The 17619-nt window shown below is 56.2% G+C and overlaps 1 protein-coding gene across 1 annotated transcript; it reads right to left on the bottom strand.

The window, feature by feature from the left end:
- Window positions 1-13771: 13771 nt before the first annotated feature.
- On the bottom strand, window positions 13772-17436 carry NOL12 (nucleolar protein 12). The gene is made up of 6 exons (XM_074168822.1): window positions 17336-17436; window positions 17123-17228; window positions 16886-16934; window positions 16308-16450; window positions 15217-15317; window positions 13772-14552 (listed from the first exon to the last, which is right to left on the bottom strand). Exons 1-6 carry the CDS (start codon window positions 17413-17415, stop codon window positions 14381-14383), a joined length of 651 nt encoding a protein of 216 aa, XP_074024923.1. The 5' UTR covers window positions 17416-17436; the 3' UTR covers window positions 13772-14380.
- Between the last annotated feature and the right edge of the window lie 183 nt (window positions 17437-17619).

Here is a 17619-nt window from a genome sequence, read left to right as displayed (position 1 = left end):
GGTGAAAGCAAAACCGCTGCCAGGCTGGAGCACACACGCGGCTCCCGAATCTATATGTGCTGCAAAAGCAACCGGGTGGCAGGCTCTCCCTTTCCCACTTGCCCCCGTGTGAAACGCCGGTGGGCACAGCCCGGTCTGTCACCTCCATTACCCGACTCTGCTCAACACCCTCCCTCTCTGGGCCGGCAAACATCTGTACCGAGGAAGGTTTGCCCCAAGGGAGGAACACTCCCTACCCCAAAACCGCATCTGGTTCCCACAGGGAGCAGGAGCTCCCCACGTCCAGGGGGAATGCAGATTTCGCATCCGATTGCGGTCATCAGTGCAGCGAGCTCAGCAGGCCTCAGCCCAGTCCACGCTTACACACAGCGTTAGCGCTGTCTGTGTAGGTGGGGTGGTGCCCACTGCTAATGAAGCGACGCTAATGAAGTGATTCCACCGAACGGCCAGGGAGAGCCCAGGAGGGGAGCCCGGCGGTGATGGGGAAGGGAAGCAAGGAGGCATCGAGCCTCAGCCACAGCTCTGAGTACCCGGCGGGGCCAGAGTCCCCCGGGGACCAGCGGTGTCAGGGAGCGGAGGGACCCCGGGGAGGCGTCGGCTGACAGCCCCACCGGCCCCCCGCCCCCTCCCAGCCCTGCGGGGTCCCGCCGGGCACCCCAAGGCCCGGCAGAGGGGGATGAGAGCGGCCGGGTTGAGGACTCCCCCCCTCCCCAAACCCTGCTCCCCCACCACCCCCCGTGGGCCGGTCCCGACTCACCGTCATGGCGGGAGCGCCGCGGCCGGCGGCGGGGCCGGGGCCGGGGTCGCGGCGGGGCCGGGCGCTGGCAGCCAGGGCGGCGGGGCGGCTTCAGCGGCCGGGCGGCTCCCGCGGCCCCACCATGCCCGCTCCGCCGCCCGCCCTCCCCGGGGCTCGCCTTTTTCCCTTTTTTTTTTTTTTTTAAATCAAAAAAAAAAAAAAAGAAAGAAGAGGAGGAGGAAAAAAAAAAAAAACCCCAAAACCCAACCCAAAAAAACTTTTCTTTCCTCCCCCCAAACTTCCTGGGAGGGCCCGGGCAGGCCAATGGCAACCAGCCGCCACCGCCCCGGCCGCCCGCAGCCAATGGAGCCGCCGGGGCGGGCGAGGCCGCCGGGCCGGACGGAAAGGGGGGGCCGGCCCCGGGGCGAGGGGCGGCCGGCGGGACGGGACGTGACAGGGGCGATGCTGGAGCTGAGCCGCGCCCCCTTCCCTCCCCGCTGGCCCGGGCAAAGTTGAAGCCCAGGGAGGGACGGGCTGCGCCGCTGCTGCCCCAGGAACGGACCGCCGGGAGCCCAGCCCTTCCCCGGGCAGGGCTTTCTTTCAGGCAGGGATTTTTTCACGGACAGGGATTTTTCGGCAGTCCCGTCCTGTGTGTGCACGGAGCAGGGTCCTCACCTTCGCTCCTGAAGCTGCTCGGTTTTATCCCCTTCCCCACCCACCCCAATGAATCCCTAAAGTAGCGTTTTGCAGCCTTGGCAGAGGTGGTAGCAGGAGGGGTCCCCGGTACCCAGGAAAGCCAGCTGGCACCGGGAAGGGGAATTGCTAGAGGGGGACCCAAGGAAAAAGGGTCAGGGGGCTGTGCACCACGAAATGCCAGGCTCCACTGGGCAATTACACTGATGCCATGCTTCTTGCACTGAAGAAACCTGGAATAGGTAGGGTGAGCCAGCCGCAGTTGTGCAGGGGGATCTCAGGGCTTTGGGCTCCTCTCTGGCCTAGGGCAGGGAAACTGAGGCAAGGGATGTCACCCGTTTCGAGTTTCGGAGGCCTTTGGGAGCCTCCTGCCCAGCTGCAGCTTGTCCTTGAATGAAGCACAAGCCAGGCCCTAGCAGGGGACAACCTGGCCCAGACAACTAATGCACATGGAAGGGGACAGGGGCAGGGACTAGGGCACAGCTGCCAGCTACATGGGTGCCCAAAACACTTTCTGCAGCTGTCCAAAGATACTCTCACGCCATTTTTGGTATCCCAGGAATGCCAACACAATCGACCATATCTTCTTTCATGCCACTAAAGCCCACTTCATCCCTCTAAAACCCTCGGTGCCATCACAGCACCGGGCAATAATAAAGGGAAAGAAAGCAGCTATGCTGAGGTTTTTGTCCCACGTCTACTGCTCACCCCTTTCTGTCTTTAAAAAAAGGCTCTGTGCCTCAGTTTCCCCACCTGAGAAATGGGCAAAGGATGACGGAAAGGTGGGTGTTAGTGAGTGTGGTGCCCAGGAGGCCACAGGAAGGCAACACCACACTGAGCCTGCCCAGATCAAGTGCTGGAGACCCAGGTGCTGCCTGCAGTGACCTCCAGTGAGAGCAGCTGCCCTTCCTCACCATTCCCAGGGCCTGGTCCCTACCTTGTTGTGCTTCTCACTGGCACTTGAACATGGCTGCGAGCTTCCCGAGGAGCCAGCGCTGCTTTGTGGTGGGAAGGCACCTCCACCCAGCCGGGGCTGCAGGGGGAGAAAGCAGGAGTGAGGGTTTAGTCCTCACCTTGGTATTCCAGATCTGAGCATCTGCCTCCCGTGAGGGCCAGGGGTGGAAGCATCCTCCCTCCTCCCAGTGCCAGGCAGGCAGTGTAGCTCCCCTGGAGAAGCAGAGGATCTGGGGAGCCAGGGTGCACCAGAGTTGCAACCCAGGAGACCCACCCACTCTGTCCTTGCCAGTTTTACACCTGGCAGGGTCCCTATCAGTTCTGGCTCCTGCTGTACTCACATGGTAAATGAGAAGCCTCTTGTTCTCCCAGTCACTTTCCAATGGCTTCTCTGGGTTGTTTGTGTTTTGGGTGTGCTCGGGACCCTTCCAGTTGTCCTCCAGCCGCTGTGCTGGACTCTCAGGCCTTTTCCAGCTGTCATCCGGCCGTAGTCCTACGTCCAAACATCTAGCAGGGCTTTTCCAGTCCCTTTCCAGCTGGCGCATCAAGTCTGCATGGCACACGGGCTTCTCTTGGCGCTTCCAGTCCTTCTCCCACGCCCGCGCTTGGTGGGCATCCCCCTGGCCCCTCCAGTCCTGCTCCCGTGGTCGTGTTGGGCTCGTGGGGTGCAGGGGCTTGCCTCTGCCTTTGCAGTCACTGCTGGCACCTTTCCCAGGGTGGGAGGGTGGCATTTTTTCTCGGAGGCTCTGCCAGCCGCATTCAGATGGCTTCCTGAGCCCCCCGAGGTGCGGTGGCTCCCCTGGCTTCACCCGTTGCCTCTCTGCTCCCCACACTGGGCCGGAAGGGGAGGTCTCCTTTTGGCTTCTCCATGTGCTCTCCGTATGCCTCCCAGGACTGAGGGCCCGCAGCGGTGCCCCTGCTCGGCTCAGTCCGCTGTTATCCAAACCCTTCCTGAGGCCTGTGGGATGCAGGGAGTCCCCTCGGCTCTTCCTCTCCGGGGCTTGCCCCGTAACCCCTGCCTGCCAGGTGGCTCGGCCCCTCTCAGAGTTTGGCGGACAGGAGGGTTCCCCTTGGCTCTTCCAGCTTTTCTCTGAGCGCCAGAGAGGGCTCACGGGCTCCCCTGCCCTCCTCTCCAACCGGCGGGCTGGGCTTACAGAGCGTGGGCTCCGGCTGCCTCTCTCCAGCAGCCAGCTGGGACTGGCAGGGCGCGGAGGATCCCCACGGTTCCTGCTGGCCTTCTCGGGGTGCCGAGCTGGGCTGGGGGAATGCAGGGTCTCCTTGGGGTCTCTACTGCGCTGCTCGAGGTGCCAGGAGAGCCGCTGGCCCTAGGGATAGGGGGGAGAGCAAAGAGTCCTCTTCAAAAAAAATAAGTGCAGGTGAGTGAGAAGAAGATAGGATTAGAGCTGGGAGATGGTTTGGTTGAATAGTTCCCCAGACAGCAACTGTTTCCCTGTGCGCAGAGCCAGCCTGTACTGAAGAGAAGCTCTTGCACCCACAGGGTGAAAGGGCTGCTGCCATTTAAGAGCCAAGAGTCCCAGTCCACAGCCGGGGAGGGCTGGAAAGAGAGGGAAGGGGGAGCAGGGAAATGGAAGGGAGAAGCAATGGCAGAAATAGAGGAGAATGCGGCAGGGAAAAGCAACCCAGCTTGGGGAGTTGGGATGGGGTCCCACCGCACAGCCAAGCCTCACCTCCTTGGGCAGGCTGGGGCTGGACTGCCTCCGAACTACACGGCCTTTGCTGGGTGGCACTGGGGTCTTGCCATCAAGCCGCTCCACACGGCCCTCCTCCAGGGCCTGGAAGGCCTCCAGGGTCTCCGATTTCCTGTAGACACACATAGTTTGTCTGGCTGCCACCGGGCTCAGCTCGGCAGCAGAGCCCCTGCAGACCCTGCTCCACCTAAGCTTGACTTTGCAGACCTCTGCCTGCCCCAGACACTGCATGTGCTGTAGCCTCTCCCTTTCCCCATCACTTCAACCACACCAGCTTTCACGTCCTGCTGCCTCACCCATGTCTTCTTCACATTATTTCTTTAGCTTCCCTCTATCTGGTCCTTCACATACCACCCACCTGCCCAGGACACTCTCCTGGTCCCGATTTACACCCCCTCCTGCCCCGACACTGGTGCCACTCTTGCTTCTCCAGCCAAGACCCAGCACTGGGTACTTCTTTGTATCCCCTGTCCTTTCCTGAGCTGCTTCTACAGTGGACTCTGGATCCCTGGGGAGCCACTGAGGCTGGGAGCAGGGATCCCCTCTTTTCTTCCCCCTTTCTGTGGCTTGGCCTGCTCCACAGCACATCCTGCAGCTTCCAGGAGGTGACTGTGAGGATGAGGAGGGTGGGCTGCTCCCTCCACTTCCAGCAGTGCAGCTTCGCTCTACCTTTCCAATGGCCTCAGCTGCTTGCATGTCACAATGGAGGAGCTCCCCAAGCCAGGAATCGCTGATCCCAAACCCAACCCTGGCTTTACGGGAAATTTAAGCACAGCTGAAAGCTGAGCTTTGCCATCAGGGCTAGATGGTGTGGCGATTCTGGAGGTGAGGCCCCCCCCAACAGCACAGGGGGTCGGTTGATCTCCCCTCCTCTGACCACTGCAGAGACCCTTTGCTTCTCACCTGCGCTCGCAGCCAAATATCCTCTCCACCTCCACCCGGCCGGGGCTGAGTGTGCGGGAGCCGCAGCGGTCAACAGCATCCCGCTGGCCAAGGCGCTTGGGCTTGGGCAGGTCTGCCAGCACCGTGTACTCCTGCCTCTCCAGCCCGTGCCGCCCCTCCGTGCCCACACTACTGGGGTGCCCACAGGGCTCCCGAACCTGGGAGCTAGTGAGGCGCCCGCCGCTGCCCACCGGGTCACTGTGGGCCAGTGAGGAGCTGGTGGGGGCACGCGGTGGGGTGGATGCCCAGGGAGGGTTGTTTTTCCGGTGCTCCAGGGAGAAATAGCCGCTCTCTATGCGGTGCTTCGGCCAGCTCTCCTCGGGCTTCTGGCTGGTGGGACGGCGCTCTGGGACGGGGAGAAGGCCGTTACTGGGGGAGGCACGAGCAATGCGGGATGCCACCACGTCCACGGCAAAGCAGGTCTTCGGAGGAGAGCTAGAAACGGTCCAGGAGGGCAGAGATAAAACCCAGACTCCCTCGAGGAAGGGTGGGAGTGCTGGGACACAGCACTGTGAGCCGAGGGCATTCCAAACCATGCAGACAGAGAACACCCCCGAGACCCACAATTCATAGTCAGCACACACAGAGATGCCATATCACAGACTTTGGGCATTTGCATAGCACCTGCAGAGGTTGTTGAATGCCTCCTGGGACCAGAACTGGGTAAAGAGATGCTAAATCTAAATAGAGGTCTGCTGTGAACTTCAGAGACCCCCGGGTAGAAAGCAAACCAGAAATAGGATCTCACACAGGAGCAAATCAAGTGTACCTGCTTTCAGTGGGCAGATTTCTTTCCTAAAGCCCTGGCCCTCAGTTCTCACCCAGGATCCAGAGGGAATGGGCTGAGCCCACCTGGGTCTGTCTGCCTGCGGGGCTCGCGGCCACACCTCCTCCTTGTGGCCCGTGTAGCTCATCATGTCCCATTTGCCTGATCCCAAAGTGTTGTCCCACAGCCGGGTCATTTCCCCATCCTGGGAGACAAGATAGGGCAGATCTCTGCAATAGGGAGCAGTAGCTTTTGTGGGCTGGAAGGAGGTAAGAGGATATATGAGAAGTTACAGCCCGTTCAGCCCAAAGCTGCTGGTAAAAAGGAACCAGGAGAGGAGGTGGGTGAGCATAAGATGACCCCAGCCCAACATCAATGGGCATGGCAAGAAACAACATAGGCAAGTCCACATAGGAGATCCAAGAGCAGATCTCGTGCTCTTTAGGGGGAAAGCCTCCTTTGTGCGGACTGTCTCAGCTGATCCCCCTTTGCATCTCAGGACCTTCTGAATGCGCCCAGCAGAAGCAGCACTGAAGGGCTGAGGGGGCTGGGGAGAGCAAAATAACCCAAACCACAAGAGATCCCCATCTCACCCTGGCAAGTGCGGAGTTGGCTTCGGCACAGGCGCTGGGGTCGGTGCCCGTTTCTCTGTGCTCACCCTCAGCTCCGGGGCTGAGCGGGGGATATCCCCTGCTCTCGTGCCAGCTGTGGGGCAGGGAGAGAGGACAGCTGGTGGTCAGCACAGCCCGCAGAGCTCAAGGGTGGGTGGCAGCACCAGCAGCCCAAGCCACACTGGCTCTCTCTCTACTGGATGGGCAGAGGCTGACAGAGCCCATCCTGGAACCACCAGCCTCACTGTAGAGGCAGTAAGGAGGAAGGAGACTCTTTTGGTGGCCCCCTGGCCTCTCCTGCGACAGCCATGAGAAACCCAGTTAGAGGGCATGGCATGGAGGTTGCTCAGCCCTTTTTCCCAGACACCAGTGTGCAGATCATCAGGGAGAAGGCATCTGATTTCTCCCTGCTTGGCTTCCCACTCCCCCTCCTCCACTCTTCCCACTGAGGGGGCTCGTTGGAGCAGTGTGGCTCCCGGCTGGTACTCACCGCTCCGTCTCCTCCGCTGGGCCCACACACACGTATACCTCGCACTGGGGGGCTAAAATGTGGAGGGCGTCCCAGGGCCCACCTGGGTCTGCGTTGCTGCCCGCATTGCACCCTGAGACCTCCACGGCATGGTCCTGCGAGGAAGAAGGGGATGCAATGGAGCTCTCAGCGTGTCAAGGATGAGGAGGAAGGCTGCCCTTTGGAAATGCCTGCTGCTTCTGCCTCCTCCGAGAGCAGACTGGCCTCTGGGGCTCTTGATGCCTCTCCCAGCCCACTGCTGAGATTTTTCTTCTACTTCAGGAGGCCAGATAGGCCCAGCATCCTCCTATCTGATGTTGAGTGCTGCAGGCATCCCAGAGACAGCGCACACGGATGAGGGCTCAGGGAAACCGCCCCCCCTCACGTCCGCCTTGATGCTGCTGGCAGCCGCCCTCCTTCACCACCCGGATAGCCGAAAGAGAAGCAACGGAGCCAAGAGGGAGGGTGATTTTTGCAGAGAAGGCTGTAGCCCCAGCCCCTGCCTCTATCTGTCAGAACTTGTAGGTGTCTTAGCATTCTCCCCAGCCCCATTACCTGCGGGGCTTACGAGCAGCAGGGGGGGAGGCTCCGGAGAGCTGGCTGTCCGCGCCGCCTTCCCTCCAGCGTCTCGCCCGCCCTGGGATTCGCTCAGAGGCGATGGCTCTAAGCAGATCGCGGGTGAAGGGCTGAGGTAACCTTAGAGGGCCCGGGGCCAGGGGGAGAGAGGGAGAGGGCGAGAAAGAGAGAGGGAGGCTCATTACTATTTCATCATTCCAGGCCAGTTGCTCCTGGAGGACGGCGAACAACACGAAACCCTCCGTGAACATGAAACCGTCTGTTGCCCAGCCAGGGGCAACCAAGCAGCTTGTGTGTCCAGCCCTGCACCTAAGGACCGTGTTGGATCAAGGTATCTGGAACTCAACATCCTGTGAGATTTATCCCCCTCCTGCTTTCCCCTCTGGGAACAGGTTGCTGCAGCTGCCCCAGGAACAGGACTCAGCCCCAGCCCTAAGACGACAGCCTGGGGCCACAGGGACATCCGCCAGGACCACATTTTAGGTGAGGTAGGCTGTAAATGCAGGGAGGCATCAAGTAGAGATTAATTCAGGGTGGGTCCCTACTCTGCCAGTCCCCCCTTCCCTCATTGTAGCTTTGCATCTGCAACACCCTTGCTTTCACTTCCAGGATCTATTGAGCCCCTTGTACCCAGTGTCCAGCCCTTCCCAGCTAAGGTGGCTCCCAGCTTGGGTCTGGGCCCAGCTAAATGGTAGATTCCCATGCCTAGGAAGACTCGCTCCCCATGCAGCCTTCCCCCAAAGACATCTAGAAAGCTAGGCTCAGCCTTTGTGTTAGGAATTTCCATCTCTACAAAGGCACATGGAGTCCCAATGTGGAACAAAGGACTCTTCAATGAAGTATTCATAGCCTCCAGGTGGGATGGAGGAGCTCACCTGGATAGCATGCTGGTGAGCCCCTGCGGCTCGGAAACAGTGCTGGCACAGGCTCTTTGCAAATATGTTGGCTTCAAAGTTCATGCAGGGCACATCATCTACCGAACCAGACATTGTCCATAGCAGGGATGAGGCTCTTTGGCTGATGGGCTGCTACCAGGGGGCAGCCAGGAGGAAATGGAGGAAGGAACAGCAGCAGAAAACCAGAGCTTTTGGTTCCCCAGCCTCAGGCTCCTGTGGAAGCAGGAATGTTATTCCCAGACTGAAGTTTGCTGCTCTCAGCTGGTAATACTGGACTCAAAGAGCATCCAGGTGCAAAGCCATCAGTATGATCCATGTAATTATAGATAATAAAAGGGTATGCTCTGGCAGAGACATCTTTTGGAAGGGGGCGCTGCACTGCACTCTCAAATGACTGCTGACACCATCCCAATTTTGGAGTCCCTGTGAACAGAGGGAATGATGCTCACGTCCTGCTATTTTGTTTGATGAAAGTTTTCTTCCTTCAAGCTGTCTTAAAGGGCACAAAAAGGAAAACTTTCTTCTTGACTATATTGATTATAAAGCTATAAGCAGCTTAGGAAATTTGAAACCCACTGAGAGTTTTCCTAAACTTGTTGATCCCACTAAAATTTCTGAGACCTGTAGGACAGTTGATTGCAAAACTGTGAAAGGCACCAAGCATTTGCTAGCACAATAGCTGGGGTCCACACTTCTGTTCTGGGTTTCCACAAGCAAGCTGCCTACCGTCACCTCCTCTGTCCCGCAGGATCTGAAAGCAAGTCATTGGATTGAGGATGTGATCTGTGCTGGCAGGGCTCCACTTAATTTGTCTGGAGGAGGCACCAACAGAAAGATGGGAAATCAGCATGGAATGAGTCCAGCATCCCTGATGTGAATATGCCACTGCTCCCCTAAACATGGACACTTGAGTCATAGCAATTGATCAAGACTATGGCTGTTCCCCAAAGCAACCAGGGCCAACTGTCAGTGCCAAAACCAAGCTATAACTTTTGTTTGTCAGTGCACTCATTTGCAATATAGCAAGCTGCACTAGTGCCAACCTTGCAGCCTCCATCCTCGCATTGGGGCACGTTTTCTTGACTCATTGACACCAAAAGCCACACAAAAGCACAAGCACTCACCTGCCAGCGATGCAGCACAAGACACCCCAACATCGCTGCCCACCCCTGCCCATGGAGTGCCACCCGTGGCTGGAGCCCATGGCACCCCACTGCTTGATGGGCAAACCATTGCTCCCCAAATCCCTGGGGACTACTGCCAGGACAATGCTGTGATCCCCAGGGCCTCTGGCATGCACGCATGCAGCCATCTAGCCAGCCATACTCAGTGCTCCCAGTACGCCCCAGTGTCCCCAGTACCTCAGCTTCCCTATGGCTCCCAACACCTCGCCGCCCGCCGAGCTCCCCCCTCAATGAAGCCGGCCGTGGGAACTGCGGGCAGCGAGCCCCCGCCCCTTCCCCTCTCATTGGCCGCCACCCAGCAGTGATTTGAATACCGCCCTCTGAGTGGCTGGCGCTGGCGCGGGGCTATGGCACCCACGTGCCGGTGTCAGCCGGCGGGCGATCGACCCGGCCGGGCCGGGCTTGGTGGCCTCGGGGGTTGGGAGGGGACAGCGGGCAGCGGCTCATCCCCCCGCCTTGCCCGCTCATACCTCGGCCTCTTGCCTGCTTTTCCTCCCCGGGACCACCTCATCGCCTGCCGAGGGTCTGCCACAAGCGATCCCCCCGCTGGCATCACCCCAGGAATTAATTAACTCGAACCCTAAGCAGCTGACTCATCTGCGATCGCTCAGACAGGCCACCGTCACCGTGTCCCCAGCACGGCTCCAACGGGAGGTCATCCCTACCCACAGCACTCCCCAGAGAGGTTTGTGTCGCCTGGGCTTTACCTGCCGAGCATGAGCCCCGGCTGAGCCTCGCTGCTCCTAGCGAAACGTGCTCAATGTCTGTCCTCCATTGCTCCCGCTACAACTCATCCTCCTCCTCTTCCCACTCCTGGTGAGGGTTAAAAGAAGTTTAATTTCACTTTTTGTGTTTTGAAGGCAGTTTGCAACTCTCTCTTCAAACCTGCCTTTCCCAGACAATCCCAGTTATTCAGCTCCGTTAGTCCCCAAAAGTTCTCGTCGCTCTCCCAGTAATCTTTTCCCCCAGCTCATTTATGGAATACAGAGCTGGAACCAGCAGCGGGACTGTACTGGGCACAGCCTTGAGCTTGAAACGTTACTTGACAGCAATAAACATGGTTCACCGATTACCACACAGCTCATGCACACGCTGCAGCTATGCTTTCTTTGCACCACCTTCCTATTTTTTCCCCCATCCCCGAAGTGTCTGACCTTTCAGGTTCCCAGCCTGGTTTTGATCCTCCGTAATCCCAATTACATTTCCACGCGCGCATGCGTGCAGAATCGCAGCCTCACCAGCAAAAGCCATCACGCATGGAAAACCCCAGGGTGGCAGCCCACGTCAAAAAGCCTCGCGTCTCTCCCTCTGAGCCCCGGGGCACAGGCAGGAGGAAGGCGCAGGTGCCCGAGGTGGCCTCGCTGCGGAACCAAGCGTGAAAAGCCCCTGGCACAGGCCATGGAAGGGGGAGCGGACAGGGAGGGGGTGGTCTCTGCTTTTCCTTTTCGGAGCAGCGGCTGCACCAGCACGTTGATTTTTGCAGGTACCTTCAGTTCAGAAGCAGCTTCCTCCTGAACAGCTGGAACTTGTTTGTGAGCAGCATGGGGGAGGCAAAAAAAAAAACCAAAACCAATAAAAATGCTCAAATCCATCTTGAAAACAAGGGGAAGCAGCAAACAAGAAAAATGTGAAGCTACGGCCTGGTATGAACCATGATGCGTCTGGTGAATGCTTCACGCAGTAACTTGCGTCTGGGAGCTCATATCCTTGATCCAATATACCCTGGGGTAGCCCGACTGCACACCCTGTGCGTAACACAGACAGCAGGCTGGGGCTGAGCCAGTAATTTACATTACAAAATAAAGCTTTAATCAATCAAATAGAGAAATCAATAGCGCAGCGAACAATCCTGATGGGTAAGGCCCTATAGGGTTTAACAGCTCTGTTCTCAGTTTTTCCTTTTATTTTTTTTTCTTTTTAATGTGAAAACACAACTTCCAGCTGGACCTGGAAGTCTTCAGAGCATGGCAGAGGCCATTGGAGATTTCAGCTGACACTTGAGAAAGGCTCAGAAGTTATTAGGGCCAGGGAAACAAACTAAAAAAAAAAAGAGGTTCTTCTAAATCACCAGACAGCAAAATAACAAATGGGGCCTACAGGAGAGAGAGGGAGGGACTCTTTATCGGGGAGTGGAGCGATAGGACGAGGGGTAACAGTTTTAAACTGAAAGATGGGAGATTTAGATTAGATATTAGGAGGAAATTCTTTACTGTGAGGGTGGTGAGGCACTGGAACAGGTTGCCCAGAGAAGCTGTGGATGCCCCATCCCTGGAATTGTTCAAGGCCAGGCTGGATGGGGCTTTGAGCAACCTGGTCTGGTGGGAGGTGTCCCTGCCCATGGCAGGGGGGTTGGAACTTGAGGATCTTGAAGGTCCCTTCCAACCCAAACCATTCTATGATTCTATGAAACACTGAAGAGCTAATGAGGTCAGTCACTCTTAACATCCCAGCAGGATTATGAAGAGGCAATCCAGCGCTGTCCCAACTACTGTGCCAGGCTGCCTACAGGCTGCAGGAGGCAACCTAACCTACAGCTCACACTCCAGGCTTGAACAGATTTCACAAACACATGATCTGTACATTTCCTTAACAACAGCCGTTCCAGCTCCAGAGCAAATTGCTGCGGCTGGGGCGAGTGCAAGTCACCTTCTCCCTACAGCCACTCTGCAAGCCACTACGTCCCAGAGCAAAGGGAAAGCTGCTGTACCACCAGACCAAGGGCGTCACACACTATCCTCCAGCTTCGAGCCGCAGTCCCCTCGGCGTGGTGCACCACTGCAAACAGAACTTCCCTCTCCTTCCCTCCTACATCCCCCTTCAAGCCCAACCACTGCAGAAGAGCTCTAGAGCATGTGACTCCCAAACCAGAATGAGAAATGCTTTGCACCCCGCACATGGATGCTTTGGATGCATCTGACTTTTGGCCTTGCCCCCAAGTTGTGCTCCTGCGGCTCTGAAACACCCAACACCCCGAGGTGAGACAGGGAGTTGGGCAAGGTCATGCATTAAACCCCGAGAGCTTTTTGCAGTGGCCTTTAAGGATGAGCAAGAGATCACCACAGCTATTTTGGAGGTGAGGAGACCACACAGACCGCACTTTCATGACATGACCCGGGTTATTCGGAATTAGTGCCCGAGAGCACCAAGCCGCAGCTCAGGATGGGACTCTGAGCCCAAGCACACAAGGCTCTGGTATCTACTTCCCTGCCATTTACCTTTTTCAGGGGAGAAAGAGAGGTGGCAAAAGGACCCCAACACAAGCATGTGTCACACAGCTCCCTCCAGAGGACAGGCACTAGCAGAAATTGCGTAGCTGCTCTCAGTGTTGAGATCAGACATCCCTCCTCAACACACTCTGAAGAATCTCTGTGTGTTCGCATGCGCATGCTCCAAAAAATGATGAGATACACACCAGGCTGGCCCCCTTCGCTTTAGCAGCTGGTGGCCATCAGCGTTGCTCTGATGTTCCTCCATGAAGCCTCAGGCACCGGTTTACTCTTCCCCCTCCCATTTCTGGCATCAGGGATCTACATACTTGCCCAATGCTGGGTTGCCAATTTTCTGGTGTGGGTTTTGGCCACACAGGCCTGTTCTCTCTTCATCATTTCTCTGCCAGTACACGCGGCAAGGGAGGGGGCCTGGCTGTGAGAGACAGAATAGTCACCATCTCCTAGGGACACTGGAGGACAGAAGCCAGAATGCTGCCTAGGCTCACTCTCTTCCTCAGGATTCACTCCCAGTTTTGCCACCAGCATTCCTCAACTGTGCAAACCTTTTTTTTTTTTTATTCCCCCCCCCTCCTTGCTGAAGGCATCCATGCTAAAAAACATACACTGAGGTCTCAAGAAGAAAGGCAATTAACTGCTGCTGACTGCAGCAGCCCTGAGGTAAAGGGCAGCCTCTGCCGCTCCCACCCCAGAGAGGGCCACACACACACAGAGCAAGGGCATTAGGGCATTTCATACTCCTCTGAGCTATCGCAATTAAGATCGGCACATTCAGCAGACAATGGAATGAGCCATTCCTGCTCTGGCTGGTTCTGTGTTACCACAGAAATAGCTCCTAGCTATTCCCTTTCCTAAGCACCAGCAGATTCCAATATCCTTTAAGCAACAGAAATCAGCTCCCCTCTTCCCAGCCGGTACTGGCATTAGCAGAGTTGCTGTTATGCTTCAAATAGGTCACAAATGGTTTTTATGTTAGCAAAATGACTTCACAAAGATTTATTCACAAAGTTACCAAATTTCACCCGAAACAGGTACCAAAAAAAAAAAAACCAAAAAAAAAAACCCCTGCATTCAGGTGTGGCACTGGAGAAGAAACACGAGACAAGATGATGCCATGTCTCCATGGAAAAAAGGATTCACTGTGCAGCAGAAGTGCCTGGGCACTGACGCACAAGTGGAAGCAGAGCTCTTCCTAGTCGCATAAATTGCCCTGTCGGCATGGCTGTCACATTCCGCTCCAGATCCTCTCCTTTGGTAAAGCCAAGTATCAGTTCTGGAAGGGGAGGCCCAAGGACAGGAGGGTTACATCGAATAGAGAATCTGACCCCCAGCAGAAGTTTTTTTAGAGGCTCCGTGGTACCCAGACACTTTGCTGGAGATCCCTGCAGAAATAAATGGGCAGACCATCTAGTGCTCCCAGCAAGCACTCAGGAGGTGAGAGAAAGGCTGAACTGGGCTCACTGTTGGTCAGAGGGCAACAAAAACAAGGCCCTTGCCCACAATGAAGAGGTCCCAAAGAGCAGCAGGCCAGATGTGGAGACTTGTCCTAGCTGCTGGTCCAAGCACTAGTTCTCTCCGTTAATCTTGGTCACGGCCCATTTTGCCCGTCAGCCTCCGTCGCTGAGTCTTAGTGGTTCGCCCTGTGCTGGATTTCTGCATTTTCTTGCATGGCCCTTGCCCACGCTGGGGTCGCTTTCTTTGCGTCTTTTTCCTGCTATGCATGTGCAGTGTGGCAGTAAGAGAAGAGATCCTGTGTGGGGCAGGAAGAGAGAAACGTTTGGGGACCAGAGTCTGCAGGAACAAGGCGAGACCACAACAGCAGGAGAGCCCTGTGTGGCTCAGCAGGAACGGACGCTAGCCACGGCAAGCCCCAAGGGAACACCACTGGGCTGGGCATCATCCTGGCAGGGCAGAAAACTTGCAAGTCTACAATGAGCAGTAACAACCAAAATGAATTTTCTGAGCAGTGGGCTGTCCAGCCACCACAGAGTTAAGTAATTCTCTGTATCCTCAAAGCAGTTGTAAATCCTGGATACTAAAAAATGTGGAGAATGCCAAAGCTTTAAACATTAGGGTCTTTTGACCTTCACCCTAGAGACGAACTCTGCACCCTACAATACACCCTTACCCGCAATATCTGCCGAGAAGCACTAGGCAAACAGTTCAGGACAAAGCCCACCTTGCATTGCATCCTCCTCCTCCTCCAGCTGTCACCAGGGAGCAATGCAATCAGAACAGAGTTTGGGGCAGGCTTGTGCTCTGCCAGTGCCCTCTGCTGGCTCCTGCCCACAGACACCCAGGCACCACAGCATCCCCTCCCTTCCTGCGAACCACACGGCTGATCTGGGAACGCAAGATCCTCCTGATCAGCTTCCAGAGCCTAGTAGCAAAGAATGCAATAAATTTATACATACTTTTCAGACAGGAAGGGGTTTCTGGACTTCTTGGGCATTGCTCTTGCAGGCTTGTTCACCACCTCTTCCCCTTTCTCTTCCTCTGATCCATCACTTTTTCCCTGAAAAAAGGAGCAAAAGATAAAAAAAAAAAAACCCTATAGACACATTAGAACAGGCAGTCTTGCGATTCCAGTGTTTCCGCTGCCTTCTTGGTTTCATCCTCTTTTGTGACCCATCTAGTCATGGATGAAGTGTTTTTTTTATTTTCTATATCCCTTGCTGTCCAAATCTCAAGGTCTCTTATCACAGTCCCTCAGAAAGGGACAACCAGTGAGAAGCCCTACAGTAATCCACCTTAAGATCCAAAAACTTCAGCATGATCTTAAGGTCATGCACCTGAAGTCTAAAGTATGAATTAAAGGTTTCAGCTTTTTTCTTAAATTACTATTAAAATCTCTTTAAGTGGCTTTTCAAATTTTAGAAGTTGACCTTATAAATATAAAAGGTTAACTGCAAAACGCAAACACTTCCCCAAAGAGCTCAAATCCAGCCATAAGTCATGAAGATCAAAAAGATCAACTCAACCAGTGTCTGAAAACCTCTATGAAACAAATGTGAGATCCGAGTTACAATATGTTTTGAGAATATAAGCAGCTGTAACCAGAACTGAGTGGTTTCCTTATTTGTGGTCCAAGCACAGGATCATGGAGAGAAAAATCCCTCCTTGTGCTAATAGTAATTTTTCCTGGAAAGGACATAGGAAAGAGGCTGAAGACAGTCCATGCAGCAAAGTGTGAGATCTTCCTGCTTTTGTTGTATCAGCTTTTAAAATACTACATTCTCCTCATCCACCCCTGTAGTACCTTTCACTTAAACAAGGTCATCCGAGACTAGCAAAAGATTCCAGGGAGGTTTGGAGTGAGCTGTTCACGTAGGACATCTCTTCCTCTTTAGAGGCCCAACATAAGTTGTGGAGGAATGTAAAGTTATGAGTTTCCCTTTTAATCCCTGCTCCCATGCAGCTGCACGTCTTTGGGTATATTGAGGGAGTACCAGGCCAGCCCCAAGAGTGTTTACAGCTGATACAGAGAAGTAGAAAGAGGCTTTACCACAGGGGTGGTCAGTCCCAGCTGGCGCGCTCCTGAGAGGTCCAGGTCACTGATGGTGGTCACTGTTACAACGTGGTTCGGGTGGTCGATATTCACAGACTCTGTCCGTGATGTCACCAAGTGCTCCAGTTCATCAGCCTCATCTGGGGAGACAAGAAATCCTGCTCTGCAACGTGCCCAACTTTTCCCAAGATACACTCATTTTTTTTTCCTACAGTGCCACGCTGAGGGGGAGGACCCAGCCTTTGCATGCAGGGTTAACGAGCAGAGGGGCACTACAATCATGAAGGGCAAGCTCCTTCTCCCAGCAGAGGGGACCTGGTAACAGCTTGGAGATGTCTTCCTGCTCACTCCTTTCTGTGCAACCCACCTGACCCCCTGTCCCACCAGGGCCAGAGGGCTGCGGGCATCACTGCTCAGATCCCATGGGGACATGAGAGAAGCCAGGAGCTGGCACTGTGGGACAGTGTGCGAGCACCCCTGCTCCAGCTCTTACCACCCAGCCAAGGGTGCCAGACCACAGGCACCCACCTCCCACCCCACCCGCTGCCCAGCGCCTGCAACCAGCCAGCACTTACCGAGGGCCTCCTCCCTCTCGCTCAGCATCTTCAGGTACTCCTGGTGCCGCTGAGGGACAGAAACAAGTCACTGAGGCGCCTCTGCCCCTCCAGCCGCCCGTGCCCCTGCAAGTGGGGCAGGGGAAGTCCAAAGACCCCTCCTGCCCCGCGGCCTGTCCCGCTCCTCGTCCGCCACGGCGGGAAGGAGGGGGATGCCCTTCTCCCATTAAGGGCCACAGGGGATGTGTGCGGGGGTACCTCCTCCTTCATCTTCCTCTGCTCCTCCTTCAGCTTTCGCTTGATCTCCTCCAGCGCCGCTTTCCTCCGCTCCACCTTCCGCTTGTGGAAGCCGGTCAGGTACTCCCTGCCGGCAGCAATACAGACGGACACACACACCCCCCCCCGGTTTTAGCGACCCCCTGACCAGGGGATGCCTCCTTCCCCGCGGCCCCGGGGCCCGTCCGGCCTCACCTCCGCCTCTCCTCATCAAAAGTCACCACTAGCCGCCCCTCACGGCCACCAGGACCCTTCTTCTTCTTCTTGCGGCCCATGGCGGTACCACGCTGCCGCTGCTGCCCGCCCCTTCCGCCGTCGCTCGGCCGGGAGGGACGGCCCCGGCCCCGCCCGCCATTTTGTGCCGCCGGGCCTGGTGGCGGCGAAGAGGGTTGAGGGGGCGGTTTCCTCATGGCGTCCCCAGCGGGGCCGTCCTTGTCGGCAGAACCGCTGTTGGGCTGAGGGCGGAGCAGCCCCAGGGT

The sequence above is a fragment of the Numenius arquata genome, chromosome 2 (assembly GCF_964106895.1).
Source record: "Numenius arquata chromosome 2, bNumArq3.hap1.1, whole genome shotgun sequence".
Lineage (NCBI taxonomy): Eukaryota > Metazoa > Chordata > Aves > Charadriiformes > Scolopacidae > Numenius > Numenius arquata.
This window is presented reverse-complemented; position numbering and strand designations above follow the sequence as displayed.